General features: G+C 34.6%; 1 protein-coding gene across 5 annotated transcripts in view; it reads left to right on the top strand.

Moving 5' to 3' along the window:
* PAPOLA (poly(A) polymerase alpha) overlaps positions 1–24,162 on the top strand; it is a 43,378-nt gene extending 19,216 nt beyond the window's left edge. Inside the window, exons 11-23 of one of the 5 annotated variants that reach the window (XM_068682855.1) lie at positions 1,276–1,396; positions 2,267–2,351; positions 6,994–7,047; positions 7,774–7,893; positions 9,487–9,596; positions 11,101–11,222; positions 12,904–13,046; positions 14,399–14,499; positions 16,049–16,269; positions 16,656–16,721; positions 19,855–19,923; positions 20,123–20,191; positions 22,008–24,162. In XM_068682855.1, the coding sequence (XP_068538956.1) occupies positions 1,276–1,396; positions 2,267–2,351; positions 6,994–7,047; positions 7,774–7,893; positions 9,487–9,596; positions 11,101–11,222; positions 12,904–13,046; positions 14,399–14,499; positions 16,049–16,269; positions 16,656–16,721; positions 19,855–19,923; positions 20,123–20,191; positions 22,008–22,103 (1,377 nt within the window). In that variant the 3' untranslated portion in view covers positions 22,104–24,162. The remainder of the gene's footprint in view (positions 1–1,275; positions 1,397–2,266; positions 2,352–6,993; positions 7,048–7,773; positions 7,894–9,486; positions 9,597–11,100; positions 11,223–12,903; positions 13,047–14,398; positions 14,500–16,048; positions 16,270–16,655; positions 16,722–19,854; positions 19,924–20,122; positions 20,192–22,007) is intronic. The other 4 variants (XM_068682854.1, XM_068682853.1, XM_068682852.1 and 1 more) reach the window with 4 other exon arrangements.
* Positions 24,163–24,391: the final 229 nt, after the last annotated feature.

Here is a 24,391-nt window from a genome sequence, read left to right as displayed (position 1 = left end):
TTAATTTTGTAAACTGACCATTTGAAGCACACTTGCTAAACAGTGTACTTTTTAATTCAACTTCTTCAGTAGGTGATCTTAAGTATTCAGCATAACTAGATACATGCCTTAACAGCAATGCGTTTTCGAAAAGTCGCTTACCTTAAAGCTGTTTGCTGTCATAGTTAAAACCTATTACTTTTGCAAGTATACTGAATTAACTTAAGTACAACAGTCACAGTTGGATAGGTTCACTTCTACGTAATAATTATAATGCCTTTTTCGTTTTGGACCCAAGAAGATGGTAACTTGAAGTCTTCAGTTGTTTTTAATGCTATTTATAATATTCATCTCTGTCATTATAGCACTTATATTAAGGACACTGTATATTAATATCTTCAGGTAGTCAAAGGAATATCTTGCTACAGACATACAGTTAATATTTTGACATTTCAGTTGGGCAATAGTGTGGAGGTATTTAGTGCTGTTTTACCAATTATGCAATAATTGGTGTTCAACTTACCTTTTTGGGGGAAATGGTGTAAGCACCAGAGGTTGAGTTGCATATGACCTTTAGTCCTTTCCATCTGCTATTCTGGTTGACAAAAGTCCACATTTAAATAATGTGAGACAAAGATGAAAAACTGTTCTTAATTCGAACTGTCACTGCTGGGTTTGAGGTCAGTGTGTGATGTTACAGAACTGTGTGTAGTTAAAGTGGGACAAGTCATCAGTGGGGCTTTATCTTTAATTTGCCATCTACAAGATTACTACCCTAACACTATTTTAAATGTATTTTGTGTGTGTTGTCCCCTTTTTTTTGTTTCCCATGTACTGTTTAATAAAATACATTAATGCAAGTCTTGCTTCTCTCAGGATGCCTAGAGCCTCTCTTCTTAGGCTGGCTCTTTATTTTCCATAGTCTTAAAGAAATAAAGTATAGAATACATTTCACAAAGTCTGAAAAGAGTCATTCCTCTGAAGGTATTCGTGTGGTTATGAGGTTTTCTTGTTTTGACATGATCACGAGGTGGTTTCTATTAAAGAGAGAGAAGTGGTTCTGTTCAGTTGGTATTTCTTGACTTGATGTGCTTACAGGTTATGGTCCTCCCACAACACCTGTGTGAAAGCATTGTCCTTGTAATCTAAACTTTCTCTGAACTATTCGTAAATTTGCTTGGTCTACAAACTAAGGTGTCTTAGAACTTAAGACTCAATTTTAGCAAAGGGAGAAATCCAAATTTGTTAACTCATGTGTATGCTTGAAGAAAACTGATTGGCTGTTGTTATATGTAGGTAAACCCCAGTGATAGGTACCATCTTATGCCTATAATTACACCAGCATACCCACAGCAGAACTCTACCTACAATGTGTCCGTTTCCACACGGATGGTCATGGTTGAGGAATTTAAACAAGGTAAGTATTATCTTATGCTCTCTATATAAATGTATTCAAAAAGATATAGAATAGTTCCATTGTGGGTATGCTTGGGGGTGGGGGAGGAAGGATGTTAAATAACCTCTTAACATGAGAATTTTTTTTGAGAGAGGTAGAATTTAGTCTGTTATGCCTATGTGGCTTAAAGTTCTAAATTCTGTGGAGGGAGTTCTACAGATCTTTCACTTTTAGAAACTGAGGGTAATTAATTAGTGCCTTGTGCTCTGAAACTCATAATTACAGTCCATTGTCTTTTGTTTTTTAGATTTATTTTAGTGGCTTTAGGTTGTGTCCTGCCACATAGAAGATAAATGTAATAATCCCACTTAATGACATTTACTAATCTTAATATAAGACAATATACTTGCTCAGAATCCCCTATTTTATTTTAGTAATCTACTTTGATAATTATGGTAGATAAAAGACGATGTAGTCAAAGCAAGGAGTAGACTTGATGCAGAGGGTGACTCCCAGTAGCTCTTGCAGACTGTGCAGTGGTTTGTCTTCTCATTGTTTCTTTGCCCCATTGTACAACATTTCTGCGAGAGTTTATTGAAGTACTGCAAGGAAAAAATTGCAACTTTTTTTGGATTGAGACACGTAAGATTAAATTGAGCTGTGTACCCTACAAAGGAAAAATGTCTGTATTCTTCAGTCTGATCAGTTAATATTACATTTCTGAATGTATTTTACGGAGTTAAAAAAAAAAAAGTTACTGATAAATTAGTTTGAATTGAAGGGGGAAAATGATCTATAATAGTATTTGTTAAGTTAATAAACTGTTTTTATATGGGTATAAAACTGCTTTTTTTTTTTTTAAAGAAACTTAAATGTGTTTTTATAATTTAGGTCTTGCTATCACAGATGAAATTTTGCTGAGTAAGGCAGAGTGGTCCAAACTTTTTGAAGCTCCAAACTTCTTTCAAAAGTACAAGTATGTATTTTATGGCATGGCAGAATATTAAGTTTTATCAGTTGCAATATGTAATGATGCTCTGTAGCACAGGATCTTAAATATACATACAAATGACTTCCAAAAAGTGTTTTGTTAGACTATATAGAGGAGTGAATGCACTATTCTTTTATTACAAAATGACTAATTTAATCAAATAACTTTTCTGTCTTCAGTGTGTAATTCAGAATCCTATTAGTCCATGATGAGATATGTAGAATTTCACTAGTTAACTATAGGATTGGTATGCTACCGGTAAAAATGAAGATATATTAGCTGGTTTGACCAGCAGAAGAGTTACTTTAATGCTTTCAGTAAGTATTCTAAAAAAGGGTCTTGGCTCCCAGGAAACAAGATCTTAAAAGAACTAATTCTGGAGGTCAATGTGTAAGGTGAATACATACTTGAAACTGTGTGTTTTTTTCTGTCAATACAGACAACAGTTCACTCTAATAATAAAGATTTTTGTAATTGTGTTGACTAACTGACAGATGTACTAGTTATTACTAGACTTTTTTCGTTAAAGCTTAAGGCTTTTGGCTCATATTAATACACTTTCACATCTAGCTTCTCTAATTTTGTAATGTTTCTACAATAAGGGGAATACTGAAGTTCACACCACATTTTTAGGGTTTCTAGTAATATGCTTGTGGGGCAGAAGCTTGTTAAATGTATATTGACTTGCTGAAAGCTGTATTTTTTATAATAAATTTGAATTATTAAAATATGGACTACATCTTCTTTGCCCTCAGTTGAAATTGGAGACCCATTTTTCTTGACTCAAGATCAAATATATTTTACAGTTGTTTCTGTGTTGGGTGGTTGGTTATGTACTAATCTAAAAAAAGATTGAAATATACAGTTCCCCCATTAAAAGAGACTGATGACCTTCATGATGTGTCTGTGTTTTGTTTCTATACTTTTTGCATGATAAAAGCTTTAAAACATTTGGATGGATTTTATGTTGTACCTTGAAGGTTAAGATTGAAAATGCTTAAAAGCGCACTGTAAAGTTATTTTTAGAAGTTAGAAATGGGCTGCAGACAAGTCAGTTTGTGCTAAAGACACTGCTAGTAAGTTCCCTACTACATTTTTTTAATTTCAAAACTAGGAAAAAATAGGAAACAGTGTTATTTGACATAATCTTCATTTTAATAGTTTGTGTACAAATAGTTTGTGTTGCAGCCATTTTATCAGAGCAATAAGTTTTTTTTGCCCACATTGATTATCCAGGTTTTGTACGTTTTGCTCAAAGTATCTTTGCTTTTTTCCCCATTTTTCTTTTTTAAAACTGTGAATGGTATTAAGGAGCCTGCTTTAATTTAAATTACTCAAGATTTCCTGTTACATCTAGTAAGTTAATTTAAAGAGTAGACTGACTAAAAAAAATAGTTATATGCAGTTGACAATGTACATTAAATATGGCTTTATTGGTCAAACCTCCATCAGAAAGCTAGATGTTTTGTGTTTTTTTTCTATCCCCCTTCACCTCTCTTCCTATTTAAATTGTATATATCATTGACTTGTTCCTGCTGAAATTCAAAGCAGTGTGTAGTGTTCTGCTGGATAAGAGAAGACCTCAACCTTGCATTGACATAACTTCTTAAAGTGTTTATTTCCTTAAAGCTTACATTTAGTAGTCTCAGTGTCAGTTAGTTGCTAAACATCTATGTTGACTGTAAATAATTTTGTTTTATTGGCCCTGTTTAAAATAAGCAAACTTGAAGGATGTGTGTGGCTAAGGAAATCTGGAGGCTACTGCATATCTGCATTGAAAGAATCTATTGTAGATTAGGAAAACCTTTTTCACTTTTTTTAATGTCAACAATTACTTGGAGTTAGGAAGTTGGAATGTTCTATCTCCCCTTTATCGGGTTTAAAATCTGCAGATGGTGGTAAAACAATGGCAACATATACTTGCATTTTTACAGGGAAATGACAGGAATGATTTCAGACAAAATACTGCTAAAGAAAAGTTACAGGAAAATGAAATGATTAGAAATTAAAACCAAGAGGACAGTGTGATGATGAGAGAAATAACATTCGTTTAATGAGCTCTAGCCTATTGTTTCTCTGTTAAAAAGACTTGTCCTTCTAAATAGATGAATATAAACATACCTTTAAAAAGGTACTTAGAATACTTGCCTTGATAGGACTTAAATTATCCAGTGCTTTAGTGAAGGTGTAAATCCTGGGAACCTTAATGCAGATAAACTTGAATAAACAAGATCATGTGCCCTCAGGCTTTTCAGAACAGAGTATGCATTTTTGTAGGTCCATGTGTTTTATAAGAATTACATAATATCTACATTTGTTTTTTCATAAAACAATGCTAACAGGGAGATGGTGGGAGGGAAGAAGCAGCAGTTTCTTTTAAAAATGAATACTTCAAAATAACACTACGTATGTTGATGTAATTTAAACACCATTCAAATGGAAACTCAGCTTCAAAATAGTTTTTTCTTTATCATGAAGTAATGGATACTTCTGTTAGACATATTTTTTGTGATAAAATTGGAAATGAAGAACTGATAACTAATCTTGCCTTTGTAAAATTTACCAATGAGACCTTGAGCCCTTGTTTAATGCAAGCCTTTATGCACCTTTATGGACCTTGAAGTATGTATTAAAAGTACAAGCTTCTTTGAAGTTGCCTTACTGGAAGTGGAAGTAACACATTTCCAGTGATTAATTCCCCCTCAGCACAGTTAAACAAATCCGTGTTTGCTGTGCTGGAGGTGGGACTTAAATATTATTTTTCAATTAAATATTACAGCCAGCATTACCTGAGAAAAAATATAAAATAATTACTCACATAATTAAGGCTTAGTTTATTTTTTTTTTAAGGAGCTTACCACCTAGTTGAGACTTGAACACCAAATCCATGCAATGTTTTCTGAAGTTTTTTAGTAGTTTGTTTTTAAGAGCAGTTTTTGGTAATTATATGGAAAAATTAGGTCGTTCTAATACTTGCAGATTTGTCCGTTTCAGTTTGTACATGGTGAAAAACAAGAAAAACCTGCAGTTGTCTTTTCCACTAAAAGCATTCTGCAAGTGTATGTATTTCTATGTGGTAGGTATGATGCAGGAATCTTACATGGATGATAGTTGCCTATCTATAGTGCTCCCTAAAAAGAAACTCATAGACATGAGTAACTTGCACAAAAATTGAGAAAAGGCCACTATTCTCATTTCTTTTTAAAGTGTTTCTGCAACATTGCTGAATTCCAGTTAAGTTGGCAGAATTTGTTTTCTCAGATTTAACATTCTGGGAAAAATCTGTTGCGTTTTTCTTACCTTTTTAAAGCAATAATTCAAAGTTTTTAGGAATATGAATAATTGAGGTGTGCTATCTTAACGAGTAATTGAAAGGAGGATGTTTGCAGTAAAATAAATAGAAGAACTTAACATTTTTATTTTAAGAGGTAAATACTGCCAAAATGCAAAAATAAATAGATGAACCATGCTATTTAAAAGAGGATAAGTCTCTTCAGATCTTTCCTTTTGAATCCTCGTAGTTGACTGACATTTGCTGACTGAATTTAAATGACTAGCTTTTATAAAGGTCTTTCCACCATATTCTGCATATATGTATAAATATGGAAATATGTAGGTACCAGTTTGGTCTTTTGATTTCAATTTACTGTTACGGTTTGAAGGCCTATAGCATCAGAGGACTGCACCATATTTTTTCACCAGCACTGACCTTGCTTTATATGAGGTAAAAGTACTAGGGTGTAATCATTTATGTTACTTCTGATCTTTAAATCCTGCTCAGAAAATAACCTAAATAGACCATATCAGTACAGTGAGTAAAGGCAAGTTGTTGATTTAGCTGGGAAGTCAACTTTAACATCCTAAACTTTGGAAAAAACTGATTGTAGACATGAAAGTTTTCTACCAGCCCCACAATTGCGAGCTTGATTTGAAAGATTTGTATTGAAGTTCACAGTAGTCATCACACCTTCTACCATCCCTGGGTTTCACTGTTTTAAAAATAGCATTCTTGTTTTATATACTGTTTTTATGAAACTTATGGAGGGTATCCACGGTTACCCTAAAATGTAATTGGGAGCTTAGAAATTATCATTAGAGGAAAGTTTGTGAAGTGGCAGATAAGTATCTTTAGACAGCTCTGAAATGAGGATATTAAACTTGTAAACCACAGTCATAATTTTACTTCTGACTTTGACAAATGAATATATGCTAACCACTCATCTAACTATTCAGAATATTGTAACACAACAAATATATGTACCAATAATTGTGAACAATTGTTTTTACTTGAAAAGACTCAACAGTAGTAGATTAAATCCTTGTTCTCATTAGGTATTGAAGCTTCTGTACTGTTTTTCAACTGGTTCTTTCTACGTTGCTAGCCTTTATTAAGGTTACTGATATTAAAGTGTAGTTTCAAGTGTCCCTAAAAGCTGAAATGTTTTGAGAAATGTTATTCATGTGCTTGGGAGCATAGCCCCTTTCTCTACTTTTTATTATAGGGTATGTACTTAAGCTAACAATCCATAGTTTACAATATAGAATTTATTGAGAAATTTAATAATAAAACTTGAATGTCTAGTTTTAGAAGCATAAATAGAATAGCGTATTGTCTTTATCTCCAAAGGCATTATATTGTACTTCTAGCAAGCGCACCGACAGAAAAACAGCGACTAGAATGGTGAGTATAATGCTTGCTATTTTAAAGCAACAACAAAAAAACAACAAACAAACTGTCATACTTGGATTCAAAGGGAAATTTAGCCTATCTTTTAATGAAAATGTGAAACTTCACTGTTATAAAACTAAATGAAGTTGTTAATGTTTCTAAAAAACAATAAGATGAACTAGGGAGTAAATTGGCTGAATTTTGCTTCTTTACAATGCTGCCAGGTTCACTTTACAAATCCTATTTTCTTAAGCCTTATGCATTTTAATTAACAGTGTGACTAGGTCTGTTTTCAGTCTCTAGAAATGAAGTTTCCTCAAATCGAATATATCTCCCCCCTTTCTGTTCTTCTTTTTTATTAAAGAAGATTTAACGTTGTCAGGTATTGGAAACTTCCTCATCTCTTAAATTCAACATCTAAAGCCAAAAGAATATTGGAGAAATACATGGGAGTTTCTTGCTGCCTGCTTGTTACTGATGTGTTATCTGTTGCTATTTAACTCCATTTGTAAAAGCAGGCCATAGAGCTCCAGGGCTTTCTTAAGGCTGCTTTGCATTATTTTTATAACATGCTTACTTGGCTTATTGATTTGAATTAATCTGTCATCTATAAGTGTGTTAATTCATTTGTAGTTTCAAATACTTCAGTAAACAATGTTGAGGATTTTTGCTTGATATAAAGTTAGATGCTTCTATTTCATATTAATGAGAACTTGCTAATAAGTAACATTTATGCAGGGTGGGATTGGTGGAATCAAAAATCCGTATTTTAGTTGGAAACCTGGAGAAGAATGAATTCATTACACTGGCTCATGTGAATCCACAGTCATTCCCAGCACCCAAGGAGAATCCTGACAAGTAAGCAAAACTGTTTTCTCATGTAACAGTGAGGAGCTTGCTTTGCTAAAATGACAATACATTAATCAATAAACGAACTTTTTTTAGTCTTCAGTGGTTTAGTGTTTAGGGAGAGCATCTAATGTCATAGAGTGTAAGATGTTCGGAAGGACTCTTTGTAAAATCAGATGTTCTTCTGTGTAAGAATGTTTCTAACCCAGAAAATAATTTTAAGGAAATAATGTTATTTTTCTGATAACTGTATTAATTGCATAATTGCTAATAATAATAACGCCTTGTTAGCTACTGCTACTTAACTGCTGCTGTTTGAGCATCTCATATTGGTTGGTATGACAGTTCTAATTACAAGGCAGTGCTGAAAATCGAGTAGAACATCAGGCATAGTAGAAGTGAATCTTGAATAAGTAGGTATGATGTTATTAAATTTAGCAGTTCAGATGCATTTAAACTTGGTAATTGCTGATGCTACAATTCTTACAGATTTGGGAACAGTGTAGAGGATACTGAGCACTTCAAATTGTTTAGAATTGTATTTGTTTTTCCACTCATTTCCCCCTTTAGCCCCAAAACTTGTGATAACTGTTATGAGTGGGAGGAGCAGCAGAACACTCCTTTTTAAGACTATTTTCCATCTAGTGTTGTAATTATCTTACAGGGATTCACATTCTTTTACATGAAGTGTAAGAGTGGGGAAGTAGGTAATATCTGAAAAGCCTTCTTTACCATCTACATTTTTTCCCCAGAGATAAAATGCTTGATATGACAGTATGCTGCTACCTTATAAATAAATAAATAAAAACATAAGTTAAATTTGTTCCAAGTGAAAATCAGCAAAAGCAGGTAGTAAATCTTCAGCACCATTTTAATGGGTAAATAAATGCTGCATGCATAATCAGACTTAGTAGCTCTTATTTCGGAGGGCTTGATGTGTGCAAGCCTTTTAGGAAAGGTTATTTTCCCAATATCAGTAATTACATTTTTTCACCTGCCTTTCTAAATTTGTTCATTAATTGATTGGGAAGTGGGATAGTTCTGAAATAGACTTACGGGGAAAATATGTGTAACTAAAACATAAAATGTCTTCAGCTGTTCATTTTCCATGTATACTATGTGAAGGTGAGCTGTCAAAACGAAGTGCTTCTTACCTGAAAACTGCACTTTGCAGTCAGTTACGGCTGAGAAACTTGAAGAGAAGTTTAGGTGGCAATATTGAAGTTGTTTAGTTGGGAAATACATAACTATTTTGACTTCAGGATAAGGTACTGAAAAGCTGCTATTTCCTGTACAGTTACAATGGCTAGTTGGAACTCCTGTAAATGAGAGTATCAATCTGCAGAAGCACAATTAAATGAAATCATTTACTGATAATTTTAGTTCATTAAGTTTGGGAAATAGATATGTCTTTTTTGTGACTTTTCTGCATTGCAAATGAAAAGGCAAGGTCATCAAGTTAACTTCTGTTTCTTGCCTTTTTATGCCTGGTTTCCCAGTGCTAATGGAGCAAAAATATAAAACTAGCTATTGAAGCAAATAACTGCTAGTTTATTCAATTATTCTGTCAGAACTATGACTGTTTAGTATAATTTTTTGCAGGGAAGAATACCGTACAATGTGGGTGATCGGGTTGGTGTTTAAGAAAACCGAAAATTCTGAAAACTTAAGCGTTGATCTAACTTACGACATTCAGTCTTTTACAGACACAGGTGAGTTTTGTATTCTAGATGTTTGGTTATTAAGCTTGTTTAATGCTGTTGCTTTTGTTTCATAATCTAGTCTTTCAGTAGTAGAACTGTATCTAGACATAGAAAAAGATTCAGGTAAGGAGTTAAGGTGTTAACTTAATGAAACACATATTTGATAATTTTTAATACTTCTAGACACTTCAGACTACTAATTTTTCTATTTGTTTTAATTAAAATTGATTAAAGCGAACACAAATCTTTCAGATCTCAGTAAAATGGTAAATTATATTGTGATCTTTGTTAAGCAGACAATTTGATATCATATGGAATCAACTGAACCTAACCTAATTTTGACGATATGTATAGTTTAAGTGTTTTTATATTTGGTGAAACTGAATTTAACAGTGGGTTAAAACTGGTTATCTAGTAGACTCTAGAGTAAAATGGCTTTTATTCCATGATATTTCATACTAGCTAGTTGGTTCCATAGGTTTTAGTTTTGAGTCTAACACTCAGTGTAAGAAATATTTTGACAATTTTTTACGTTAAATTTTTGATTCATGAAAAATCACTTAAAATGTATGTAAGAAATCTGTAAGGCCTTTGTAAGGAGTGAATTGGTAACAACTGAAGAGTGTGACTCTACAGAGAATAACTAAGGAATACTGCCTTAGACAGATTTATCTCTTTAAACAAACTGCAATTAAGATCCAAATATTACGTGTTTACAGAGTTAAAAGAGTAGGTTCAAGTACTACATAAATGCAAGCTATCATCTGGATTTCTGAGACTTGGTGAGACTGGAAATGAGGAAGTGTGTAGTTGAGCATGTGCTTTACTCCCAACTTATGTTATCTTGACATAGTCCTGGAAAGAACCTTTTAAAGCATTTTCCTAATGTCAACCCAATCATTTTCTTTTAAGTTTTCCAGCAGTTGATGGAAAGTGAAGAATATTCTGTAGTCCTCTTTACAAGCTGTTTAATGTGAGATTTTTATATCCTGTCCACTGACATAACTTCTACTGGGTATAAATTCAGTAATTTGGATTGTGACAACTTTGTATTTTAAATTTCTTCCCTTAGTTGGGAAGGATGGAAAATGTTTTCAAGAGCAGACATAAATCAGATGTTTGTGTTGCATCTGATCTAACATAACCAAGATATCTTTAAGATCCATATACAGAAGAAAAGTAGGTTTCTATGAGGATGTCTTATTTTCTATCTGCAGTCCAGTTGAGATGAAGTGAGGATTTGTCTCGTGATCTGTCACTGTTAAAACTATTTAAAAATACAGTGTAGAGAATCACATTTGTCTTTTTTTTTTTTTTTAAAGCAAGTCATGTGTTATTTGTGCTGTCAGTGCTGACATAATAGATGGTTTACTTTTCTGCTCCAGAACAAGGAAACAGTATGCCTGTTCCTGAGGGTGACAAATATTCTGTAACACAAACTGTTTCTTCCTGGGCAGATAAGTGGACTTTGCAAAATGCTTCAATACATATTGATGTTATTCTAATTCTGCAGTTTATAGGCAAGCAATAAACAGTAAGATGTTTGAGATGGATATGAAGATTGCTGCAAGGCATGTGAAACGTAAGCAACTTCATCAACTGCTACCTAATCACGTGCTTCAGAAAAAGAAAAAGGTAAACTTGATTAATATTTGAGAACAGTGAAGAAGAAAAGCCATTGGGAAATGATTCCCAGCTTTTCAGATTTACTAACCAAAGAACTTAAGTCATGTTTTGAAAGCTTAGTTTTACTTGTATGAGCAATATGATCTTGTTGACTCTTAGCAGTGTTACTGGATGCACTAAACATTACACTAGATTTCCCAGAATGTCAACACTATGGATAGTATCTTTGGCTCTGTTTATTCACTTAAGATTGCTGGCTGAAATATTACCATCTTTTGTTGGCATTCCTAAACTAAACAGATTTAAAGTAGGTAATTATAAGGCTTTAAAGCTCTCTTGCCATTTTCACATGCACGTCAGCTACAGGAGGCATCTGTAACAATACCAATATAATTATCAGTCAAACAATTCCTGCTCTCTCTAGCTTTTTCCTCTACATTGTTATTACTCAGATGTTTCTGGAAGTCTCCTAAATGAAAAATTGGAAGTCATCAAATAGAAGCAGAGTAGACTGTTGAACTTGATGCTGTTTTTTTTTATATAAGTCTGTTGGTGTAACTGCTGTTGAATACTTTGAGGATAATTTGAAGGAAGGTATTCTTCAACCTGCAGTTTGGCAATTTTTGATATTTTATGTTTTTTAAAATCAAGAGTAAAAATGGAAAAGTTCTGACATCAGAAAATTGCCTATTGCCTAGCAAGGGTTTTCTACCCCAATCTGTACATTATCTGTGGCTATACAAGAGAAAGATTTAATTTTTGAATTATGCGTTGGGTACGCTTTTCCCTTTCAGTGGAGGAAGAGGGTAGATAAAATGGACTTTAACAATTTATTTTGAAGTCTCTGCTTCTTTATATCAGCTTAATCTAGAACAATACAGGTTTGTTTATGTAACAGTTTTGCTCTTCACAAAACAATCTGTTTTAGGTATATCTGGATAACATGCTTTATTATTATAGCTGTTTAATATAAAACACTTCGTTTTAAAGAATAGGAAATAGGTTACAAATGGATTTGTATTTTGTTTTAGTACATTTCAGGTGACAAAATACTAAGTAAAGCGTCTCTTAAAGTAATGCATCATGAGAGGGTTTTTGTCTTTCACTGATGTTCAGCACTGATCTTCCAACTGTCTTAAGTTCAAATCAGTCTCTAACTTCTTTGTATTCATTTTGTCCTTTCAAAAATCTAATTTGTGGGGTACGTTGTTATCAATTTTAGTTAGTGAAAGCAGTATCTGTAAGCCCAGAAGAAAAAGAAACTTGAAATAAAGCCAAAATTACAGTCACTAAATATAGTAACAGTTTCTTCTATTTTTGAACATCATTGGTTAAGTAGAATCTTTACCTGAATTGTGAACATGGAAAATATAAATGCTTATAGCGATGTGATGGAGGGTTATTTGCATACAAAAGGATTTGAGAATTGTCCCTTTGAGTCTTGCATTTTTTAATGCTCCTATTTTCAGGTTTCTTCTAAAAATGTACTTGCATAACTACATTCAGTGCTCATGTAGATGCTTAGTTCATGGTGGAAGTTCACCCTGTTAAATCACCTCTCATTTATTTTTTTCTTCACCGAAGTAATGGATAGTAAGTTTGCGTAACTGAAATATTGTGTCATTTGAATCTCAGTTGATTTTTTAAGTGTTTAGACTAACGTGATTTTCTTTCATCTTGTGGACGGCAGCATTCAACAGAAGGGGTCAGATTGACAGCTCTGAATGACAGCAGCCTAGACTTGTCTATGGATAGTGATAACAGCACGTCTGTGCCTTCACCTACTAGTGCTATGAAGACGAGTCCATTGAACAGTTCTGGAAGTTCTCAGGGGTAATGAAAGCTTTCAGTCTTGACTTAACTTTTTTTTTCCTGAATTGTATTAAAAGCGTAGCAAATAGTACATGCATGAGATACTGCTGTTATTTCAAGGTGTAAATGTTCCAAATTGGAACCTTCAGGCATCTGTTTTTCCAGTTTGAATGCTAGAGTAGGACTAAATTTGTGGCATGGGGAGCATAGCATTAGACTTCGGTTGGGGAGTAGTTTCAGGGTTGGGTAAATGAGTGTAGAAAAGGTGAAATAAAAACTTGGGGGCAGTTTAGTAACAAGGTGGTGAGAAGTAGTGAGCATGAAATTGAGGTGTGAAAATGAGGAAGACCTACTTGAGTTGTTGATCAGAATGTCAAACAGTAGTGAAGCACAGGCTTTCTGTCTGGGAAATGAGTAGTGCTTACTTCTATTACTGATGGTATTAATGCAAATCAAGCTTAGGAATAAAATTTACCCCTGTATTTTCCAAAATGTGTGTGCTAATGTTTTTAAACCAAAATTTTATGTTTTAAGTCTTTAAACTTAGGATCCCATTCAGTTGTGCAAATCTGACTTTGAAAATTCTCAAGTTTGTCTCCTTGATGCTCAGAAGTTAATAACATTGATTTCCTACAGTTGTGCAGTATTAAGTGTATATTATTGGATATTTTGAAGGGTAAAATACTTCAGTGGACTTGATCCTTTTTGCAAGTGCTCTTTTAGTTGGACTTTCTTGGTAAATGATTTTCATTACTTGATGCCGTTGACTATGCTATTAGAGCAAGTCTGTATAATTTCCAAGCATGATATAAGATATCATATTCAAAGTAAAACTTGCCCCATATTGTTTTTTAAACACACATTGCTACCCTATTTCATGAAAAAGAAGTAAAAATTACTTTATCATGTGTAATCCTGGGGCTTTGCTCAGGATGTCCATATTATAGTCATAACTGAATGGGTAGATTGAAAACAGGCTTTCTATTCTAGTCCTTCTACATTGTTCTTGTTCCATTCTTTGGGGAAAATAATTGTAATATTTCCCCCTGTACCTCATCTGGTCAGACATTGTCTTAATTTAGCCTTTTTTGTTTTTAATGCAACTTCTTACTCAGTTAAAAAGCTGTCTCTGAAGTGATTCCAATTAAATATCTGAAATAGTTTCTGTGGCTTAAGTTTGATACTAAGTTGACAACTTACTGCTTAAGTTGACAACACTAGTTTCTGTCTTCATACTGTGACATAGTTTTGTGTTGTGCTCTGTATGTGCATAAAATTTTGTCAGCTGTTACTGGCCACACAGATCATGAAAAGCAGATGTCACCATAGGAATGCTTTACTTATGTTCAGTGTTCTGTCTTTTTCTCTTTTAGCAGAAGCAGTCCTGCGCCAGCTGTAACGGCAGCATCTGTGACCAACATACAGGCTTCTGAAGTCACTGTGCCACAAACAAATTCCAGTGAAAGCTCAGGGGGTAAGGCAAATGGCATAGTATGTTGTTTCTGTTGATTATTTTTTTGTAATATGCTGTAATGCGTTTTCCTTGATATACAGATTAACTAATGTTTTTAAGACTCAGAAAATCATGGTGGAAGATTTTATGTAGCAATACTTGTTTATTCTTACAGATCTGTTTGCCATTCACACTAACAATAAAGTTTTCCATTGACCTAATGCAGAGGATGTATACAGGTCAGTTAGTCTAATGAGGAAAAAATATCCCATACCTAAGTCTACAAGAGCAATTTTTGCATTTATTTTTAATCCATTTTATGGTTAAATCCAAGAGGTGTTTCTTTATTTCCTGTAAATAATTCTCCTGTATTTCTCCTCCTGCTTCATGAAATGGATTCAAGGAGTGAAAAGGCTTCAGATACAAGCAGAGCATGTACTCTTTAGTGATATCTTCTTAAATATGTCTGACTGTGCATGCTGCGTTATTCTCCATATTTTCTACAAGGAAAATAAAACTTACACTTGTGAAAAGAATAGACCTTTTAGTGACATAACAAAGGTATCTGGTGAAAACTTCTACTAACAAAGTAGCTGACTTGCTGGAATTTTAGCTGTATACATGGCATAAGTCAGAAATAGATGCAGAAGGGGACAGACCAGTTAGCATTTCAAGATGAAGTCTCTCCTACCTCAGTCTCAGACATGTAGGATGTCTTGTTCTTTTCATTTTTTTTATCCTGTCCCAGGTGCATCAATATGAGTAAATGTTTTCATGAGCACTAAATGTAGTTCAAGTGGCATGAATGTTTTTGGATATGGAAGCAGAAGCTGTTCTTGCATTTTGATTAATTAAAAGCAATCACATGATGGTGGTTAGTGGGGTGAAAAAAATTGCAGTGTAACATTTTTTTTCTCATCCTGGGGTTGAGAAAAACATCCTGTGCACTTACTGGTCTTAGGTAGACCTCAATTGATGGGGTATAGCTTTGTCATATGGAACATTTTTCAAAAGGGTCTAGAGAATGTCAGATGTTTCTTGTACTCCCTGATGACTTGATATCCATAATTGCATGCCCTGAGCCTGAGCAATCTGAGCAATGATAAGGTTTGTGTAAAAAAAAAAAAAAAAAAAAAAAAAAAAAAAAAAAAGATAAATAAAATTAAAAACAAAAAAAAAACAGATTCCTCTTGGATTTGATTTAAGGCACTCGCTGTGAATTAATTACAGAAATAATAAAACTTTTTTTTGGGTACCAAGAATAATATAGCTATATTAGCACAAAGCTCCATCGGGGCTACCATATACTCTGCTGTTTAGCAGGGCTGATTAAACCTAGCGGGATGTCACTGACATGGCTATCCTGTGTCTGGTGCATGAATTCTCTTTCAGAATGAAATTGAAATTAAACTGTGCTGTTCTAAATGGGATGCTTTTACTACTAATTGTATCACTTCCTTGAAGCCTACTTGATAAGTGGTTTTGAATAGTAACCTGAAACATCAGTGATTGAACTGAAATGTTTATCAAACATAATCTTGCTGAAGCTCTTAAAATTATTTACCCATAGGTACTTCAAGTGAAAGCATTCCTCAAACTGCCACACAACCAGCCATTTCTCCACCACCAAAGCCTACCATCTCTAGAGTTGTTTCCTCAGCACATTCAATAAATCCATCACCCAGAACTTCAGGAAATCTTGCAACAAAAACACCTAGCCCTGTCACAGCAGTGAAAAGGACATCTTCTCCTCATAAAGAAGAGTCTCCCAAGAAAATAAAAATTGAAGAGGTATTTGAGACTTTAAGATTGTAACATAGCAGTGTCCAAAATTTTGAATATTAATTTCCGCTGCAGAGTGCTGATTCTCATATTTCAGGTTTGAAATATTTTGTTTAGTGTGTGCATTTCCTATCAGATTGCATAGCTTCTTTATGTATTCAGCTTGCTTAGATGTTAGTGTTGTTTTTATTATGCTGATACTCTTAATGTGACACATTTGTTGCATTAGCACAAATATATGCTAAATTCTTATCCTAAAAGCAATTTTTTGAGTATAACATGTTAATTCTTATAATTAATTCAGTCTGAAAACCCTTCGACCTCTTATTTTCTTGCTTTTCTTTTTTACTTATGTTTTTGTTTTTTAATAGTTTCTCTGTTTGCTTGCATTTCAGCAGGATGAAATAAGTGAAGATTCTAGCTGTATAGATGTGAATGAGCATGAAAAAATGGAAACTAAGGTATGTATGGCCAGACCATATAATTTTGTCTATATTAATTTGTACTCCTTGTGAAAATTACTATGTTTTTCCCCTATTTATCAGGAATGATTGTGTTTGTAGATATAGTATAGACTCTCCACTAAAGACATCAAAATTATATGTTCCTTTTCAAAGTGTGTGTTAATGAATTGCAGTACATTACTTGCCATCAGGCTAATCTGAGCCCAAGTCCATGGTTACAAAAGATAATGATTTCTTCGGTCATTCACACCATACCACAGCAAAAAAAAAAAAGTTTTCATTTAATTTTTTTAGGTCAGAAATATGTCTATCTGTCTTGCTTTGGCTGCAGTCCAAATTCCATGTATGTTACTCAGTTAAAAAACATGTCCTGTGCATTTGGGATTTTTGCACTTCAGGCTGAGAGTCCCGAAGCCAGGTGCTAACTTGTTCACTTCTTAGTTTTTGGGGAAAAAATAAGGTAGTATATAAAGTCTTCTACAATATAGAAATTATTTAATGCAGTTATATCAAAGCCTTTGGGGACTTCCAGAGAACCAACCATGCGCCTCCAGTATATCGTAATTTAGTAGGCAATATTTTTGCTTGCTGGTAAGTGAAAAGGGTAATGGTATGTTCTTAGCCTTATTCAGCATTTACAGGACGACCAGGTGATCAGGCCCAGTCATGTTTATCCAAGGCAGGTCCTGCTTTACAAACCTGGTCTACTTCTATGACAAGGTGATACTCAGTGGATGAGGGGAAGGTTGTTGATGTTGTGTACCTAGACTTCAGCAAGGCTTTTGATACCCTTTCCCACAGTATTCTCCCATAGAAACTGGCTGCTCAAGGCCTGGATGGGTCAATGCTTCGTTGAGTTAAAAACTGGCTGGGTGATCAGGTGTCTTGAATGGAGTTAAATTCAGTTGGAGGCTGGTCACTAGTGGTGTCCCCCAGGGTTCAGTAATGGCCAGTTGTCTTCAATAGCTTTATCAGTGATCTGGATGAGGGGATCGAGTGCACACCATGTAAGTTTAGACACCAAGTTGGGCAGGAGTGTTGATCTGCTCAAGGGTAGGAGGCTCTACAGAGCGACCTGGACAGGTTGGACTGATGGGCTGAGGCCAACTCTATGAGGTTTATCAAGGACTAGTGCTGGGTCCTGCAATTGGGACCCACAACAACCCCATGCAATGCTACAGGCTGGGGGAAGAGTGGCTGGAAAGCTGCCCATCAGAAAAGGCCTGGTGTGTTGGTCAATAGCTGACTGAATATGAGCCAGTGTGTTCAGGTGGCCAAGAAGGCCAACAGCATCCTGCTTCTATCAGGTATAGTGTGGCCAGCAGGACTGAGGAAGCGACTGACCCTCAGGACTCAACTCTGGTGAGGCTGTACCTCAACTATTGTGTTCAGTTTTGGGCTTCTCACTACAAGAAGGACATCGAGGTGCTGGAGTGTGCCCAAAGAAGGGCAACAGAGCTGGTAAAGGGTCTAGAGAACAAGTCTTATGAGGAATGGCTGAGGGAACTCGTTTTTTTAGCCTGGGTAAAGGGAGGCTCAGGGGAGACCTCTTGATTGTGCTCTTCTAAGCACCAACAAGGGGAAGACAAAGGAAAATGGCCTCAAATTGTGCCAGGGGAGGTTTAGGAGAAATCTCTTTACTGAAAGAGTTGTGAGGCATTGGAAGAGGCTGCCCATGGAAGTGACTGAGTCTCACCATCCATGGAGATCTTCAAGAAATGTGTAGAAGTAGAACTTAGTAGCATAGTTCTGTGGTGGACTTCAGTGCTCGGTTCAAGGTTGGACCAGATAATCTTAGAGGTTTTTTCCAACCTGAATGATTCTATAGAAGCTTATACTGTTTTTACTGGGCATGTTGTGTTACTTTTGGAATACTGCGGAAAATATGCCACAAAACTAAAATATTTAGTAATGCTTAACTGCTTTGGTTCAGTTTCCCTGCTCTTCAGTGAGAAATCTTACGTAGTCACCTTGAAATCTCTTTGAACTCAAGACAGGTTAAGGCAGAAATGCACTTAAGAATTTAATCCTAATGTTCTCTGGGTACAGATCACTATAAAAGATATAGGTAATCCTGTTAGCTTTAATTGTAGTCTCTTCTAAATCTTATGTCCTTGAACATGTATGATAGGATGTGGACAAATGAACTTCTTAATGAACACAAACATACATTTAATAGAGGAAAAACTGTATGTGTGGTTGATTCTGTGGTACAATTTTAACAGGTTGTTTTTGTTAAAAGGAGAAGGCCCCACTGTCCTGTTCTAGCCATTAAGACCTACTGTTTTACCTTAAAAACTGTCTCTGACAATCATCTGGTTATCCAGAAAGCTGATCCAACCCACTAAAGTAGCAGGAAAACTATTCTGGCAGAACAGTGAATTTAGCCTTATACTCCTTGTCAATTTGCACAGTAACAAATGCAAGCCATGTAAAAAACCACAGTATTTATTTGCAAGTCTTCTTCACCCCCCAAAAAAAAAAAATTGTCCATAATCCTTCTAGTTGAACAGTAGAAGCAAGGACAGGAAGATGATGTTCTGTGTAGGGACTTCGGGTAATTAAGCACCTATTTGGTCTGTACAGCTCAGTATGTGTGAGGAGTTGCTGCTCCAAAATTACTGAATGATGAAGTTGACGTTCAGTTTTTGAAACAAGAGATGGTTTGTCCTGATCTTCAGCTGTTTATGAACATAGTTCAGTGACTTAAGCTTAGTTCCAAACCACTGAAGGAGTTTACTTAATTCAAAGGAATGGAAAAGTGGTTGAATTTGCAAGAAATTCAGTAATGTTTCACATGGTTGTCTTTGATACTACAACTTTAATGAGTTGAATGACATGTAATGGTCTTCCTGTAAGATTCTGCATAAAAGTGATAGGTGGTTAAACAAGCAACAAATGAGAAGTGATGTATCTTGTGTTGATACTGAGTTCCTAGTGGGCAAAACATTTAGTGTGGTGATTTCTGTATTACAATAAAAGTGTGGATATCAATGTAGCAAGCACTGATACTTGCCTTTTTTCCTTATGTTGTGTATATATACAACTTTAGGCATTCTAGTTAATTAAGTTCAGCGTATGTAGCTTTAGAAGTACAAGTGGTGTAACTGTGATGCTTTTTTTTTTTTAGGAGCAACTCGAGACAGAAGTGAATGTTAATTCCCAAACAGAAACTCTTCAGACTTTACAAGCTCCTCAGGTACTGGTTTTAAAACCTATGCATCTGTTCCTATTGCTCATCTGTGCTGAAAATATAGAAGTTAAAATGAGTCCAGATGTTAAAAACAAAGAATGTATAATTTTTTAATATAAACCAATTGTATGGAAAGTTGCTTGTTGTTACTGTCACAATTTTTGTGTTTTAGATGGTCATTGATCTTATTGAATGTGCATTGTAGCTAAACATGTATGGCTTGCCATACAAACTGACCGAAGCTGGATTCGCTCTTCTGAATTGTGCCTTCAAAGTAAGGGGCTCAGTTTATTCCTTTGTGCTTTGCACATCACAGAATAATCTTTCTAGCAAGGAAACAAATGCTTTAAATAGCTGCTGCTCAGATATCCTGGTAGAGGCTGAGAATTGTCTGAGATGTTAACTTCAGATCCTGATATTTGGTATGAAGGGTGAGAGAGAGGTTCTAACCTGATGACCCAGCTGTGTTGATTCACTGTACGTGTTAGGAGTGTAAGGAGCATTCTGTGACATTCTCTTAAACTTACGTCCCTAATATTGTAATCACTTCTAGAGAACATATATTTACTGGCATTTTTAAACTTCTGTTATTGTCCTGCCCATTAAAAGTTCATTGTCACAAAGCATTATATGCATGCTTCACTCATTAAACAATGTGTAGTAAAGGTATTGATTGAAAATGGAGATGTATTGCAATAGTACTAATTGTATTTGTTGTTAGGCTTTTTGAACGACATGAGCAGTACTAGATAAAGCTACCAAAATTGTTTAACGGAAACTGTGGATGTGATGTGGGCACTTTAAAGTATTTCAGGAAGATTAATTTCTTTAAAAGATCATGGATTCTTTTGCGTATTGAGGGATAATTATTATATAAAGTTAAAAAGCTTTTATGAATTGAGTAGTTATTACTGTAGCAAAGGTAATCTGGAAACCACAGAAGTATAGTGGACCTTTTCTGTCACTTTTCCACTATTTTCATTGGCTTTTAGAGCACTGCTCATGGTGCAGGAGATGCTGACAATGTAGGTCAGCATGAACCAGACAGTGGGCTCCAGGGTACAGGGGGGTAGGAGGGGAAGGAGGGATATCAAAGCTATTTTGCTCTGAATCTTTGTTGCATTGTGCTTTGCTGTCATATCAGTCAGTGCGTATTCAGCTAATTCCTTAATTAAACAATTAAGAGTGGTCATTTTAATGCAATTTTTCCCATGTGTAAAATTTACTTAATACTAATTTTGAACATCTATGACATAAAACACTTTCTGATAAATCATGGGAAGTAATGCATAATAACCAGATTGTGATGTCAACATGCAGGAGTGGAGGATAAATACCTAAAAACAAAACAAAACAAAAAAAAATGAAAATAGAGGCTTCCTAATCCTATGAGAAATTAATGAATTGAATATTGTATTCCTTTTCTGTGTTTTCCTTTATTTGTCAAACAGGATTTAATTCTTTTAAGTGAGACAAAAGTGTTCAGATTATTTTTTTCAGTGTGAAATTCTTATCCCTGTCATAAAGTAGTTTTAGAGTTCATCATACCTTTTCTTTGTTACTCTAAATCATCGTGAAAAGTTAGAAGTCTGCCATTAAGAGTTTTTAAACAGGCACATTTTTAAAAAGATGCGTTTTGTGTAGGGAACAGCTTTTCATCATTCATCTGTAAAGCGGTGGGGCTTAACACTAAATTACTCAAAGCAGTCTTTAAATATTGAACATATACTATCTGATGTACATGTCATCGGTTAAGTACTCTTATTATGTGGATGTTGTTTTTATTATAATTGAGGTTTTTAGTAGGCTCAACTTTATCCACAGCACTTCCCAATTTCTTGCAGTTGTGGAAAAAGGAAATGTACACTATGAAAGAAAATTGCATTTTTTTAAAAAAAAATGGCTGTGTTGGTAAAGGAAATATCCTGCTTCTGTATTTATAGTTTATAATTATTCTTGTTTTGGTGCATTCTGAATTACTGTTTTAAAGATTTATTTTGTTTTGAAAGTTAGTGCCAATTTCTACAACATTTTCCTTTGTATATTTACAAAGTTAAAATACAACCAAACTTTTTTTCTTTTCATTTCAGAAAACACCCAGTACAGACCTTTCAGATATCCCTGCTCTCCCTGCAAATCCTATTCCTGTTATCAAGAATTCAATAAAATTGAGATTGAACCGGTAAAAACAACCTCAGGGGTCCATAAACAATATCTGCCAACTCAACCTGTTGTCTTCTAATGCTAGAAAAAAAGGAGAACAGAGGGTGCAAGACTAGAACATGATCGGAAATGGATTTAGGTATATTTTGTGCACTTCCCTTTCTGGGCTAAAATCACCACTTGATTGGAAGTCCAGGTTAGTATGTGAAGCCAGGAGTACTATTAATGTGTTAGCAACAGTTGCATTAAATATTTCAAAGGATTACTGCCTTTAAAAACATGAACACTATTTGTAGCCATATTTGACATTCTGATTGAATTTGTTTGATGCATTGTTTCAAAATTGAGATAAAACTGGCATAAGAATCCCTTGAATGCACTTTTATGTACTTTTTTATTGGAGTATGACTAATTTTAGATCTTCAGCTGATACGCTTTCATTTTATTGAAGAATCTCTTCAGTAGTAGTAATCTGCAAATTGGGTGATGTTCTATGATATACTGTACATTGACAACAAAGTGTATAGTATAACTAGTTCAACTGCCATCAAGCAGCAGTAAGCCTTTAAAGAGAGGAATGTCCAATCTTGAGGTAATAAGACATACGTCGAGAAAGTAATTGGGAAGTTTTCAGTATTGGTGGGATATGATTAAGATGTGGTCTACTTTTATTTATAGGATTGTTTTAAGGTGCATACAGATCATCAATCAAACAGCAAATAAACTTTCCTTTGAGCTAATCAAACTCCTTATTTCCTTTTTGAACCCTTTATTGTATTTCTTGGGAAAAGCTTTTGCATTTAGTGTTGGGGTTTTTATTGCAGCTTGTATGCACCATATAGGACAATAGTTATACAAAATAAGTACAAGCCAGACCCTAATATTGCGTTTTTCCCCCGTACATAATCACAATACCTTGTGGCCTGTAGGCACAAATTCAGAAGTTTGTCCCATCACTAAAGCATTTAAGTAAATGTGTGCCTGTGAAATATAACACCTGTCTTGATGGCCTTCGAATCACTAAATATAAGATGATTTTTGTACACTCCATAAAAGTTCTGTATGCGTGAAAAAGGTTCAAATTTTAAATAAAAGCAAAAAGTTTTTTCCCAGAGGATTTTAACCTTTTTATTTTTAGATGGCTCATCAAAAATGGTTTTACATATTGAACAACATTGAATTTTTAAAAATCATATTTCTAGTAAGCACTTGACATCTAGTAAGCTCTCTTACTCCTAATTTTTGTTCTGTAGTCGTATCAAAAAGATAAGTAACTACTTTTTCTTTTGAACGAACTGAATCTCTCATGGCAAAGAACAACAGTATTTGAGGAACATGAGGGATATCAGCAGTAATACCAGATGTAGATAACAAACTTCATGTTACTATTTCTTAGTCTGAAATATGTGGGATGTCAAATCATATTTCCCATACTTTGATTAGCATGTTTTATGAACTCCCTTCTCTCATTGTGCTCATCCTATTTACACGTGCATCTTTCATGTTAAAATTAAATTACTTACACTCTTCCCCTTATCCTTCTAAATTAATTCTCCAAAGTCAGAGTGTAGCTTATCTTTTACTTAGGCTGTGCAGTAACTGAAGGGTTTTTTTTGCCATTTGTCTAAGATGTCTAGTATACAATACTTCTCTTTTCCTTGCCCTGTGCAGCCTGCTGTCGTCCACCCCAAAAAGAAGGTTATATTAACAGTTGAAGTGTACAAGGTGTCTGTGTATTTTGTGTAGCTATGGAGTTTAGATCGAAATTGCCAGGCACAAATTTAGTCTTGTCATTTTGTTTACACATCAGAAAGTCTTTTTCATTTTATTAAACGTTTCATGTAACTGCACCCAAGTTTTGCCAAGCTGGAAACTTGGAACCTTTCTGTATAGTGACTTTTTAATTCTAGTTTTCATAACCTGGAGATCAGACTGTTGCTTTCGCATGATGTACGTAGTGTCTCATGACTGGAGTTTGCTTTGTTTTATAGTATCTGTACTCCTTGTATTTTTCAAGAGCTATTTTGTAAACAGATGATGTATTTCTCCATTGAAAACACAATAAAAAACAGCACAATCCCAGTGTTGCCTGACTTTTCTGAATGTACAGAACTGGTTTCACTATGAATTTATACTTGGCTCTTAAGTTTTCTGCTAATACAAAATACAGTATGGCATAGGAAAGTCCATAAATCTTGTAAATAAGCATGATGTTAGATGTAGGAAGTAACACTTAGCAGGATGTTGAATTCTAGCCTGTGAAAGGGAAAGGTTGTGGATTGTGCAGTGGGCTGGAGGTTGGAGGGGCAGA

The sequence above is a fragment of the Anas acuta genome, chromosome 5 (assembly GCF_963932015.1).
Source record: "Anas acuta chromosome 5, bAnaAcu1.1, whole genome shotgun sequence".
NCBI classification, from domain to species: domain Eukaryota; kingdom Metazoa; phylum Chordata; class Aves; order Anseriformes; family Anatidae; genus Anas; species Anas acuta.
This window is presented reverse-complemented; position numbering and strand designations above follow the sequence as displayed.